The sequence below is a fragment of the Agelaius phoeniceus genome, chromosome 5, assembly GCF_051311805.1.
Source record: "Agelaius phoeniceus isolate bAgePho1 chromosome 5, bAgePho1.hap1, whole genome shotgun sequence".
Classification (NCBI taxonomy): domain Eukaryota; kingdom Metazoa; phylum Chordata; class Aves; order Passeriformes; family Icteridae; genus Agelaius; species Agelaius phoeniceus.
Genome location: NC_135269.1, coordinates 28563891 through 28577509, shown reverse-complemented (window position 1 = coordinate 28577509; position 13619 = coordinate 28563891). Strand labels below are relative to the sequence as shown.

Here is a 13619-nt window from a genome sequence, read left to right as displayed (position 1 = left end):
CATAAGCTTCCACAATACAAGGAAGGCCTCCCTCAAAACTTAATCGTTATTACTATATCTGAAGCATTTCTAAAAAATTCATAATCTATATTTATTTTTAGTTCTAGAAAAAAATCAATCTAAAGTCACATCATAAATAAATCGGTTCAATTTGAGGTTCTGTGTTGGAGACCTGAGTGTAGGGTAAATGGGAAGGCTATGCACTATTAAATGTGTTTTGACTGAAACCCCAGATGTGATTTGCAAGCTTGAGTTATTTCACTGCAAATAGAACATGGTAATAGATAGGACCTTTCAAACAGAGTAAGAATCCATTAACTGCAAGGCCTTAATACTGTGCCCCTACAAGTGATGGCCAGCTTTTGGATATACAAGTGATGACCCAATAGGTGAGAACAAAACTATATTGTATGTATAGGTATTATTTAGAGAGAAACTTAGCAACTCTGAAAATAACAATTCCAGAGAGGGCTGGTTTTTCTACCTGCAGCATCAAATGAAAGTATTCTGGCTCAGCACTGAACTGGAAGGAAGGTATCTACAATTAAGTGTCAAAAGGTGCATGTAAATCTCAGCTGTAGTTACCTGTTGGGGAGCCTAGGGGGAAACTCAGCTGATCAGCCCCTAGCTGTGTAAACTGGGGTCTTAAGAGCTCCTCAAGCTGATTTTGACTGTGTTGAGTGTGTTTATTCTAGTGGGTGCTTAGACATCTAGTGAACATACTGGTGCTTACACTTTGAATTTAAGTACCTACACCTCAAAATTATACCTTCCATTTGATGCTACTTTATAATGTCTGGAGAGAGTTTGTTTCACTGTCTGATCACTGATGAAAAATTACCAATAGCATAAGCTAGTAATATTTAAGGGCAATCAGTATAATTATTGGAAATGCATTTATATGATAATCTATTTACATATTTTATGATGCTTCCAAAATTTATGAATACAGTGTATATGTAGTAACGTGACATTTTAATGGCAAATAATGATGTAATTTTAAGAATCTCTTTTAAAAACTGCCCCTACCCAGGAGCTGGATCACTTTCTGGAAGAGATGGACACCTTGGTTTGATTTCTAACACAGGAATTGTTCTACGCATAGCAGAAATGCATTCCTTCTTTGAAAAGTATTTGTTGGAATATTCATTGTGTTGTCCTGAGAATTTTCCAGCAGAACTACATGATGTAGACATACCACTCAGTAATACAACTGATTCTTCAGAGGTACTTATATTTTTTTCTAATGTTTCAAAAATATTATACTGGTATTTCATTCAGATTCTTGGTAATTCCAATGGTCATATTTCTGGGAGCGCTATAGAAGAATGAAATTATATGCAGAGGATCAGTACAAAACCAAAATCCTGTGGAAGCAGTGAATTATGTAGTTAACAAATGCAAATACCCTTGTGTTATTCATTCCTGCAAAAATAATCCCCATCCCATAGCCAGTGTATTTAGACCCTAGAAGATTAAGCAGAATGATATTTAGAAAGGTGTTTTTATTGGTTAATAAAGTTGGCTGTTACTCACTAAGGGCTGAGATTTTAAATCTTATAGATCTTCATCTTTCATACCAAAAATGTCTTGATGTTAATTTTGTAATATGTATGTACCAGTCTCTATATTGTTAATTTAGTCTATAATAACATGACTTTCAAAAAATATGTACATTATATTTTATCAAAAGTTTTTTAAGGTCTTGTATGCCAATTTTTTCACTGATTATCAGCTGGCTAGAAAATAAACCTTTTTTGATCTCTGGCTTGTGAGCAGCCTATTTGAGCTTTCAAATGTAGGCAGCTCAGAATACATTACTCAGATAAATCTTGAATTAGAATTCTGGATTTTACACTGACCATGGCACATGTTTTGAACATTGAATGAAATTTGTCTTTTAAGACCCACTGTAAAAATAATTGTCTTCAAAGTTTCTCAATCCCATGTCTTATATTAATAATTATCCTAATACTAAAAATTAAAATGAAAGATCGGTCTTTGTGGCTTTTTTTTTAGTTATTATATTCAGTATTAAATGGAGACAGGGGAGCCTTGAGGAGGGAGAAGTTGGTATGTTATAAAAATGAATAAAAATACTTCTGTGAAAGTAGCTTGTCTAGAGTTAGTGAACTTTCTGCAGTGTTGGACAGCATATCATTACTCATTTCCCAACAAAGAGCTGACTGTGCCACAGAATAAATTGTAAATATACAGTATGTGACATTTATAACAGCCATCATATATCAAAAATTATTTTACTCTGTCTGCTCTTTTTTTGACATAATTAGTATTACAGTATTCTAGAATAATAAGCTTCAGAGCTCACTGTCATGTTCATGACGGGTGCAAGCTGCATAATCATGTGTTAACTTCACTGTTGTAGACAGCTAACAAGCACAAAGCTCTTACTTTTTTTTAATTCTAAGATTCATTGATTTTTACCACAACATTTTTAGAAGCTTTAACTATCCAGAAGGTTATAGATGTTATTTAAAAATGTAACTGTAATTTATTACTTTGAGTTTTAACAGTAGAAATAGACATAATTTTTGAAAGAATGAGTTTTATGTACGAAGTTGTTTCACTTATATCTACCTCTGTAACCTGTTTTGGCTCTTGACGGCTTTTTCTGGTCTGCTGACCAAAGAATCCCAATTACATTAGGTCTATATTTAAAATTCTGGGTCCTGTTACATTTTTCATGCTTTTTTTTTTTTGTTCTGATCCATGATAGTAAGTAGGTCTGGAAATACTTGACTAAGACATTTTGTTTTCAGGCTTTTGAGAAAGTTGAATAGCCAAATATTTTCGTATGTTATTCAGCAACCTACCAGTTTGACAACAGTAGTTGTAACATTCTTCTTCAAAAAGATTCAATATGAACAGAAACCCAAAGGATGCAGTTCAGTGAAAAAAAAACCAAAACATAACAAACATTTTAGAAAGAAATATATGGCATAAACTGGAATTTTAAGAGCTCGAGTTCAGGGGCACAGAATAAATTAAGTTCTTCCCATGTCCATATATGTGTTTTCTCCTAATTTTTTTCGCAGTCCATGCTAGCAGGACAGTGATTCATTACTGAATTAGAAGAGGGCTGTAGTGAGTGGGTCCTCCACGCACAACTCACGGCTTACCATGGGTTATGGCTGCTGAAGGCAAATCCATGTGCTCGAATTTATGACTTCCAAACCCCTGGATTCATTGTTACCTTCACTTCTACTAAAGCTTCATGTGGGATGGTAACTGGCTTAATGGCATAAGATCAGATTATTATGGAAAAATCCATCTTTTGCTCACTTGGATTTACTGCCCTGTAGTTGTCATACGCTGACTTTTTTTGTAGAGAAAATAGGTTAAATTCTCCATTTTTTCAGTAATGAACATTTGAAATTTGAGAAGAACTAAGTTCCCAGGAAGCTGTTTTCAGTGTCCACATTTAGGAACCAATGATGGAGACATTAGGCCTATTTCAAATAGCCTCCATGTTCCCTGAAAAAGCAACTGTTTGGCCAGTGTTCTTTGCAGATCTGTGTAATACTTTAAAAAATAGAGATGGTGTGTTCAGCCTTTAAATCAAATATTTCACAATTTTAAGAAAAGGTTTTATTCATACATGAATGATGGCTGACAGTGTTCCTGCATTAATTCCCTGGTGAATGACAGCCAGCAGTAGCTATTTGATGAATGCCTGCTAATGTTCCATATGTATTTTATAAAATACAACAAATCCTCACAAATTAAGTGGTTGAATTTTCAGCAGGTGTCACCCTTTGTTAGTTGCAAAGCTGAGAAAACAGATAGGTAAACATAAATAAAGCATTATTCTAACATTGAGAATCCTATTTTAATTATCAATATGTATACTTGACAAATTACTTTTTCATCACTAAATATTGTATTATCAGTGTGCCAAATAATAGATTTGAACCAAACCCATAATGCCATAATGATTTTAAGTCAAAGGCAACAATCATTGTGACTGTGGGTATCTCTAAATCAGCCCACAGATCCTTTGTATTGGCTTTAGAAATGTGTCATCACATAAGCATTGAAAAGTCTTAACTTAGTAAAAAGGACACCTTTAAAAACTACCTATTTACCAAAATAAACATATATTTATGCTGGAATGAAAGTCATACCAATTCCAGTAGACACTAGATTATAACAGAATTGTCCTGTTTCAGAAAAATACAGAAAATACAGTTTAAACTTTAATTTATTTAAATGATGTAATTTAAATATTATTAAATGTTATTATTTACTAAAAATGTAACATTTATTTTGTGTTTCAGATGTCTATTGATATGTCTGAAACTACATCAGAAGTTTCACATGTGAGAGCAGCTTCTCCAGTTTCTGTCGTTGCAGAATATGAGAAGACAGAGAGTAGGGCAACAGTTGCTCCAGATAAGGAAATTAACATTCAGTGGTACATTCCTCCTATGGCAAAGGAATCAAACGATAGAGAAACTAAGGTATAACTAGAGCAAAGCAGTTCCTTAGGGAGTGGAGCAAATTAAGTCTCATTTCCAATGAATATTTGTGTTACAAGTTATCAGCTTTTTAATATAATTATGGTGATAGGAAGATTTATTTACTCTGCTGCAAACCTCCTCTTTAAAAAAACAGAATGTCCTTACAGTTTTTTGTTGGCAGACCAAAAAACCACCTTTTTTCCCCCATATAGAGCTTCCAGGCTATACTGCATTCATGCCTGTTGTAAATCCCTGATGTCTTTAAGACCTCCACTCTAAGTTTCAGTAGATGTGACTGAAGCATTCAAATAATAGTTTGGTGGGAGACTCTTGGAAAAGCAAAGATACACATATACAGGGAAAATGGGTTTTTGTAAGCCTCATTTTCCTAAAAGATCAGACTGAAAATGAAAGATGAAAGAGATGAGAGGGTTGCGGGACTGTGAGAAACGATGACATGGAATTTGTTTTATCTTTACGCAAGGGAACAACATGTAGGTAAAATTTCTGCTACAGAAATAAAAATCCATGATCTTAAACTTTCTGGCATAGCAGATATGTTTCTAAATTTCTATTAGACCCATTTATCTTTATTAGGAAACTGATAGAAACCCCAGGAGTTAATGTAAATAATGTACCTTCTAATGTGGTTTTGCAGGTTACTTTAGCATGACCATACAGATCAGTAGAAGACCAGAGACAACTCTTAAAACCAAATAATGTATGAATGCCATATTTTTGACATTTTCTATATAGTCAAAATATTCAGCTACCATTAGGAAGCATATTTTCAATTACGCTAGTAAATACTTGCAGTGAAAGATGAGAACATTCTGCTTAATTTTCTTGTAATGGTATGGCTTTTTTAGATTGGTGAGTTATGCACACTTCATGGATTTAAACCTAGCATGATGACAGCCATGCATATGATTGACCAAGATGAGGACAATGCTGGGATTTTGATAGTGATATCATATGGTACACCTAATTTTCAAACTCATAGTAATAATATCCAATTTAATTAATTAAATTAATCTAAAACCTATGAAAACTGAGTGTACTACAAATTCATATGAAGTCACACTACTCTCTTTTTTTGAAGGTCAATTATCTAAGGCTTCATCAGTACACTGTATTTGATATTTATTGTACTCTTGTATCACTGAAATAACTCAGGTCTACTGCATTACAGTTTATGCATCCCATCTCTCTTGTAGGTTTTGTTGCTTTATGCTTATAATACAAATCCTATCAGGATTAGTGACATCAGTTCAACGTCCATGTTTTCAGGCTACTTGTGGATTCCATTGGCTAGGTAAATAATCACTGACTCTGTCCTGTTATTTCATGCTGTATTAAAGATCAATCAGCCATTTAGGATGAGAGAAAATAAAGTACAAAATATCAAAGAGCTGTAAGTCTTTAAAAACATTCATTTTTGCTTTTCAAAGATTTTTCACTGTAAAAACCGTAAGATGTCATACATGTGTTAAGCCCATCCAAACAATTGCTTTTTCAATGCATTCATTAGCATTTTAGTTTTGATTCCTAAAGAACCAAGTAACATATGCTAATTATATTACACTGGCTTAGCAACATAGCAGATCTAAAAACTACTCCCAGCAGTTATTCCCATTCTCTCATTGAATCAACTACTTTCTCCATACCATATTACAACTCTAAGAAAGCAAGAATTTTTCTCAGTTGTAGCACTGGACTCTGCCCTTAATTTTACATCCTATGGCATTTTTCGTTATTTCTTTCTTGTCATTCATCTAGTCTAAAAATCTCTGGAACTGCTTAGTGGGTGGAAGAGAGGAAGTAATGGGCAGCCTCTGCCACCCTGGTTAGATGAAAAAGCCCTTTCTTGCAGAGGCATTCCTAAATTAATACTTCCTGTTTTTACTGTAAAAAGCTAATGCATTCTATATCTCCATTTATTAAATGGAAAACTTATTTATGTAAAATTATGAGATCAGTCTTAAAATGAAAGAAAATGTAGAACCTAATCAATATGTAATAAAAGCTAGGTCAGCCTAATTATAACCTGGAAGCAACAAATATTGTTGTTTTATAGCAGTAATAATGAAAAACTTTGCCTTCTTTTAGAATTATTTCTTTAAGGGAGAAATTGTCTGATCTGAAGGAGCAAATTGAATTATCGATGCAAGCTTCTAAGATCTTTTCAACTTCAGGACGTACAAGTTTTCATGAGCAAAATGAAACTTTGAAAATAATTCCTTCATTTAAACCCAAGAGAAGTGATGCAAAAGTGCATCTCGATGGTAAAATAGAAGTAAGTGAGAACAGCTTGGCTCTTATATATGTTTGACTTGATTTAAGATGCCTGTTTTGGGGAAATAAATGATGGGCAACTTGGAAGGCAGACATAAAGGCAGGCATTAAGCTTCTCTCACCTCTTCAAAGAAAAGTTGAAATACTTTCACTCCTTATTTAATATTTAACTTTTCCTTATATATTACTTGTCGCTTTAGAAAAAAAACCCAGGTATTTTCAACCTTTTACTTGAAAATAAAGGCTACTTCTTCAGGTACATAGATTTGGAAACTGATACCTAATTTATAGTAATCTACATATGAAAATCCTTGGCAATGTGCTAAATTAGCATGGTGATCAACCCAAAAGTGCTTTTTAAACATCAGTTACACATCTTCAATGTAAAATGGGCAGTGATGGTTTCTGAAATAAGAACCTTCTAATAATGTTATTGAGAGATGACTAAAATTGGCATGGGGTTTATTTTCATTTTCTCTATGCCATCCTCTTTTATTAGCAAGGCTGAATACAAGCAAATACTCTCCCCACATACACACACACAAAAGGTAATTTCAGAATTTTCCATGTGCTCTGTTTGAGATAATGTCATTGGAATAGGATGTTGCCACAGCATAAGTGCTGCTTGATAAATGCCAAGGCAAAATAGACGTTTATTTTCAAAGTGGGAGACATTTATCATGTGACAGGATTCTCTTTATATCTATTATGTGAAATGATTAATGATGTAGAGGCTGTCATTTTGTCTGATGGATGCTGTGAAACAGTGACAATTGTGCACTGTGCCATTATAACGAGGCAGTATTTTGACCAGCTTGGAGAAAAAATGGTATTTTGGCCAATCACTGTGTTCAGAAGGGTAGACAGAGCTGTCCTTTAGTGGGTGTTTCTGATTATCTGAAGGTGTTTGCTCAAAATTTCATTAATATATGTCAGTAATTGGTAAAAAAAGTTTAGAATACTAATAAGATTAACATGCCATGCATTATGCATGTATAAATATCATCTTGTCAGGGTGTTTGTTTATCATATCTTCAGTAAACACATAGCAAAAGTATGCTCAGTCACTGGATTTAAAACCTGAACCAGGAGCAATTTTGCCTCAGTAGAAACTGCAAGATTTGGGCATTGTGTTTGTACAGGAAACACTACTCTTTGTGTTGCAGAAAATTTATATTCATCAGCTAAGGTTTACTTTGCTGTGAATTCAATTAGTATAACCTAAAACTTGAATATTCTGAAAAATTTTGTAAGGCTGAGCCATCTGTTAGCTTATCAGAGGAGACTGATAGTACAGCATATGTTTGTAGTACACAGATAGTACAAATTTCTTCTTGTTTTATACCATTAGGAAATTGCTAAAAGGTGTTTATCTGAAGTCAAAGCACTGCTTTCTGTTGATCCAGCCCTGTCCTCTCCATTAACTGAGGTATGTTGTTCTCATTAAGAGTAAAAATCTGTTTTCTAAAATAAAACAATTGTTCAATTGAACTGAAACAAGGATTATACCACTAAGCATTTACATCTTCCCATTTTTTCCTTATTTTGTTTTGGTTTTATTTTATCATCTTTACAAATAAAATCCAAATGTGCATGATTACAAACTGTGAATATCTTCACTGTTCATTAGAATCAACTTTTCATACACGCAAAAATGTATTGAAAGGGGATTTTTGCTCACAATGGTTAATACAGATTATTCACCACTCTCTGGTCGTTGTTTACACAGACTCCAGTGAATTTCCATGATGGAATTGCCAAATGCAATTTCTTTCCATTCTTGCATTTTTGCAGTTATTCAGGTTTGATTAGTCCATTTTCTTTAGCTTTCTCTGTCTTGCCCATGACATGTTTTGAGAGATAGCATGCAATTTTTTTGTCCCCACTGATGGGACAAAGCATCTTATTCATGCTGTTGTTACCCAGTGCAGTCAGTATCCCAGAGAAGACTGTGGGAACTGGCCCAGGGTGGGGAACAGCGCTGTTCAGTGTTCTCAGCCACCTTGGGGACATCAGGGAAGGACCACAGCTCTCAGGGCTCAAGGGACTCCACAGGAGATTCTGGAATCCACTTTAAAAAAAAAATTATCACTCCCTCAACTGATCCTCAAATATCTTGCCAGTAATTGTTCACAATGGAATGATAATGGAAGATATCCACTGCACTGTTCCAGTCAGAGAGCTCTTCCTACCAGAACAGAATGTGATTTTTACCTGAGAACAGTGGACTAGTGCCTGTTATAGCAGAGAGAATCTGTCCTGTGCGTCCTGCAGCCCAGTACCTGAGAGTACACACTGCTCTTTGATACACATTGCACCATTCTTGCCACCCCTCGTTATCCATCCTGAAGTTCTCTCTCAAATGACTCCCAGGCCTTCGTATCACACAATCTGGCTTAATCAATGCATCAGATTACACCCACATCCCTTCTGCAAAGCTGTACTTTTCAGGGTCCCACTGAAGTATCTTCCATGGTAGCAATATTTGATAGATTCCTAGGGAAAGATACAGACAAACTTTCACAGAATCATGAAAAATTTCTGGAACTGTTTAAATTCTTGTGAATTCCTTTCACTTTGCCTGCTTCTATTTGTGGATCTACGATGGAAGTGAGGGAGCAGATTTAGTGATGTTCTTCTATTAAAAATATGATGTTTACTGCACTGGTTTTATTCTCTCTAAATTCCACAACCAGGTGGAACATCACAGAACTTTTCATCATGAAGTTTCAAATACAAACTTCAAACTAAGATGCTTTGAGATATGGTAGTTTTGGTTGAGCAGCTGAAGCCTAATCCTTCGAGATGCTGAGTATCTTTGTTCTTCTCTGAAGCCCATAGAACATTTAGGGTGCTTAGCACTTCCTAATGTATAGCATATTTCACAGTAGCATTTCCAAACTTTCATATAAGCTGTATGTGTGCATTACCCTGTCTCAGCCAGAGACAGAAAGCTCTGGGAGGGACTATGTACACCACAGAATAGTACATTACCTTTGTTTTGGAATGGAGGAGAAAGCAGTGGATACATTTCTTATATGTAGTTTTTCACCATTTTCCCCCACCAAACACTTTTCTGTTGCTCATCTTCTGGTGAATTAATTGGGCAAAGTCACTTCTAATTTGTAGTCTTTGTTTTCTCATTGTCTGAGCTGTCACTCTTCTGTCGTGTTGCCACTTTCTCTTCTTTGATTCTGTTTTTTCTCTCTCTGTGTCTTACAGTGCTTTTGATTCAGCCCTGAATTATATTTACAAATGGAACAAGTGCGTTTTCATTGAATTATTCATTTAAAATGATTTGAGTCTTCATGTTTTAAGAATAAAAAATTATCAGCCTACTTGTTTTTAATGCTGTTTAATGAGTAGCTATGTCCTTGAGAGAGATATAGTGTTTGGAAGCTCCAGTCTTAAACATTAGAAGTAAATTTATAAATAAAATAATTGCATTAAAAATTAACCTCCCTATGTAACTTATTCCAGTCATCTCTGTCTTCAACTGTTTTTTGTTGATACCTAAATCAGTTAAATAGTTCTCTGTGTTCAATGGACACTCCAACCAGTTTATGATTGCCCTCTATTTCACCTTTTACTGTTAGCTCAATTCCTTCATTTTCTCATCTTAGGAAAAGCCTTCCAAATTACTAACCATACTTGCTGCTCTTCATTTTACCTACAGATGATCATGATAAAGTTTGTGAGCAAGACTGTTCATAAAAGTTTCCTCCCTTGAATCCCGTTTTACTAGTTTCCTGCAAGAAATGTCATTAACCACAAATTTATACCCAGGCAATAAATATTTCTAACTTACTCATTGGTTGAATTTCAGAAATCTGACTTTATATGAAACTATTGGTATAGATGTGTATGTATATTGGTATATACATATGTGTGTATATATATATTGGTATATATGTACTTTTTGGTACCTCTAAGCTTAATAAAGTTATTAATTTAGTATTTATTTTTTTTTCAGATCCCATTTGATGTTACTTTGCAATCAATAACAAATTTGAAAGATATGTTTGATCTTGCCAATGGATGTATAATAAGTGATGGAAGTCTTTTCAATTGGATGATTTCTCTGCTTCACTAAATGCTGTTTTGCAATAACTTCATCAGTTACTATCTGAATGCTACAGACTTAGACTTTAGTTCTAGTGTTAATATAACAACTTCATTAATCACACCAGGATTGGCTCCTGTTATGTTTTATAATTTTCACTTTTAGGTTATTTCCAATTATTTAAACATTAGTAGTTTTTAACATTAAAATATTTTTTTAGGAATTTAATATTTTTAAAGTAGTTTCTTTATAAGAGGATTCTCTAGCTATTCAATAATTTCTTATTGTTTAGAAAAGCTGAATAGGTTTGTAGTCTTCTAGTTCCTGCTAATAGATATTCCTTTTTCCCTTGAAGTTGTATTCTCATCAGCAATTTTTAAATTGTTTTTTGCAGTTATCAAAAGTTGGTATTATTTCTGAAGTTGAGAATTTTTGGGGGGGGGCTAAAATGATCAATGAGTTTGTTTCTTAGTCATCTGTTTGGAAACTAGCATTTCAGGTTGTTGAGGGTGCAAGTGATCACTCAGATGTCTTCATAATTTCAAAACATTTTTTTAAAAAAACAAACAACACCCCCTCCCCCAAAAGGCAGTACAAAGAATAAAATGGTACAATATTGAATATTTTAATATAATTCTAAAAAGCTAAGGGAACCTTTCTGAATGTTGCTGTAAATATTATTTTAAAGTACTCAAGAAATACAAATGAGTCCTAACAACAACCACCTGAGGCAATATGCTCAAGCATATTCAAGCATATTCTCCATCTCAATGGGTGGAGCATCTGAAATGCCCCAGTGATTGAGATGGAGAATTTGACATGAACAAGTGAATTAGCAGAGAGGGGTCATGGTCCTTTGGTTTTGCTCACATCCCAAAGCCAGGCATTGCTTTGTTACTTGGAATGATTTGTTTGCAACAAACAGCAAAAAACCCCAGGACATTTGGGCAGGAATCCTATGAGACTTGTCCTATGGGTAGTTATGGTTTTGTATTTCCAGGAAAATTCAGCATTAATGGTTACCATTCCTGGGCTCATTTCCTGTGAAAAATGGCAGTCCCTTTCACTTCACTTCCCTGTACTGTAGCCCAGTGATAAAACAATAAACTTTTTTGAGCTATTTGGAAATTGCAGATTTACCTTGGCTTGTGCTTTTCAGAAAAATGTTACCTGGTTGAGTTTCTTTTAGGGAGGGAGAGAGAGGTAAGATTCTGAATAATGTGTATCCTAAATGTGATGAGTGCAGGAAGAAAGGGAATAAAGTTCTTTCCTATTTCTCTTTGCTCCTATAAAAGAAAGAAGACTGGATGTATTTGTGTTATGTGTAGCTGTTTAAAAGTTGTGCTTTTTTTTGTTTTGTGTACACTTTTCAGGAATGCTGTAGGTAGTAGGAAAATTAGAAGGATAATGATACAATGATGAAAAGAAGGGAAAAAGTGAGTAATTGATAGGGCAGTTATTTTTGCAAGACAATTTTAAAACTAAGTTAGTATGATTATTTAACTTGACTACCTAACAGCCAGTTTGGAGGAGAAACTCCTTAGCATTATTCTTTCATTAAAAAATTTATTATTCTGCATGCAGTTGTTCAAAAAGCAGGAAAGATAAAAATTGACATTACTCGTTTTTCTTTTACAAGGAACAAGTAGGAAATTGCAGCTTTTAAAAAACAAACAAAAAGGTATTCTGTCTTTTGTTGTGCTTTGTACAAACTAAAAACCTATCTTTTTTTGTTTGAGGTCACCTTGAGGATTGTCATAGGACTTTTATGCAGCTTAATTAATATTTCTAAAACATGCTATAGGTATCAGGTGAAAATGGAAGTGAAGTTCTATTACAGACAAGGTGTTTTTTTCAGTGCTGCCTGTCTGGACCTTGTTATATTTCCTGTACTTGAAAGAGAAATATTAAATAAAAGCCTTTACCTATTCATTTAAAATACATTACTATACTTACTTTCCTATAATACATATTTTCTAAGATTTTTGTTTTAAAGAAAAATGTTATCCTTTAACACAGCACAGTGAAATAATAACATTAAAATATTGACCTCACTGTATCCATAGCAGCAGATTTTATTCTCATAAATACAAGATAAAGTATTCAATGCAGGTTTCAGAGGAAACATTGGAGAAAACATTTTTCTTTTAGCATATAATTAAACTCTTTAGTTAAAATCTGCTTGTATGGAGGGAACCTCATATCTGAAGGTCTCCAGTAATCACACAGAAAAAAAGTATAAAAGCAATTGCAAAGCAAATTATTTCTTGGTTATGTATTGCAGTAGTTGGGTGGGGTTTTTCGTCCTTACCAGTAAATGGAGACTAAATATGTGAAACCAGAATGGAGAGTTCAATATGTGAAACCAGAATAGATTTGTGTCAGCACCATGCTGAATTAGATTTGCATAGAATACTTGTCTGTGTCACTGTCTCCAAAATTAAAAAGGAAGAGGAGGAAGGACGATTTCACTTTGTAAGGGAAGACCTTCCTGCTATGGGAAGTTCTTCTCTATGATCTGCCCCATACAACAATGCCAAAGAGCTGCTATTGACAGCTTTGAACCCCTGGCATGTTTACCAATTCTTTTCAAATTTTAACTGAAATATTTCTCCATTTTACATCTGTGGAAGGAATGGATAGTGCTTCCCTATCTGATAAATCATGGGATGGGGCAAGGAGAAAGAGAGAGAGAGAGAGCTAGAGGGAGAGCACACTCTGGGGAGAAATTGAAAGATTCTGAAAAGAATGACATTTTATCTTCAGTGCATTCCCTTGGG

The 13619-nt window shown here is 34.2% G+C and overlaps 1 protein-coding gene across 1 annotated transcript in view; it reads left to right on the top strand.

Moving 5' to 3' along the window:
• Positions 1 to 12778, top strand: part of CFAP54 (cilia and flagella associated protein 54) — a 103782-nt gene extending 91004 nt beyond the window's left edge. The window contains exons 64-69 of the mRNA XM_077178734.1: positions 1034 to 1227; positions 4299 to 4481; positions 5699 to 5796; positions 6591 to 6777; positions 8128 to 8205; positions 10750 to 12778. Coding sequence (XP_077034849.1) covers positions 1034 to 1227; positions 4299 to 4481; positions 5699 to 5796; positions 6591 to 6777; positions 8128 to 8205; positions 10750 to 10869 — 860 coding nt within the window. The 3' untranslated portion in view covers positions 10870 to 12778. The remainder of the gene's footprint in view (positions 1 to 1033; positions 1228 to 4298; positions 4482 to 5698; positions 5797 to 6590; positions 6778 to 8127; positions 8206 to 10749) is intronic.
• The last annotated feature ends 841 nt before the right edge of the window (positions 12779 to 13619 follow it).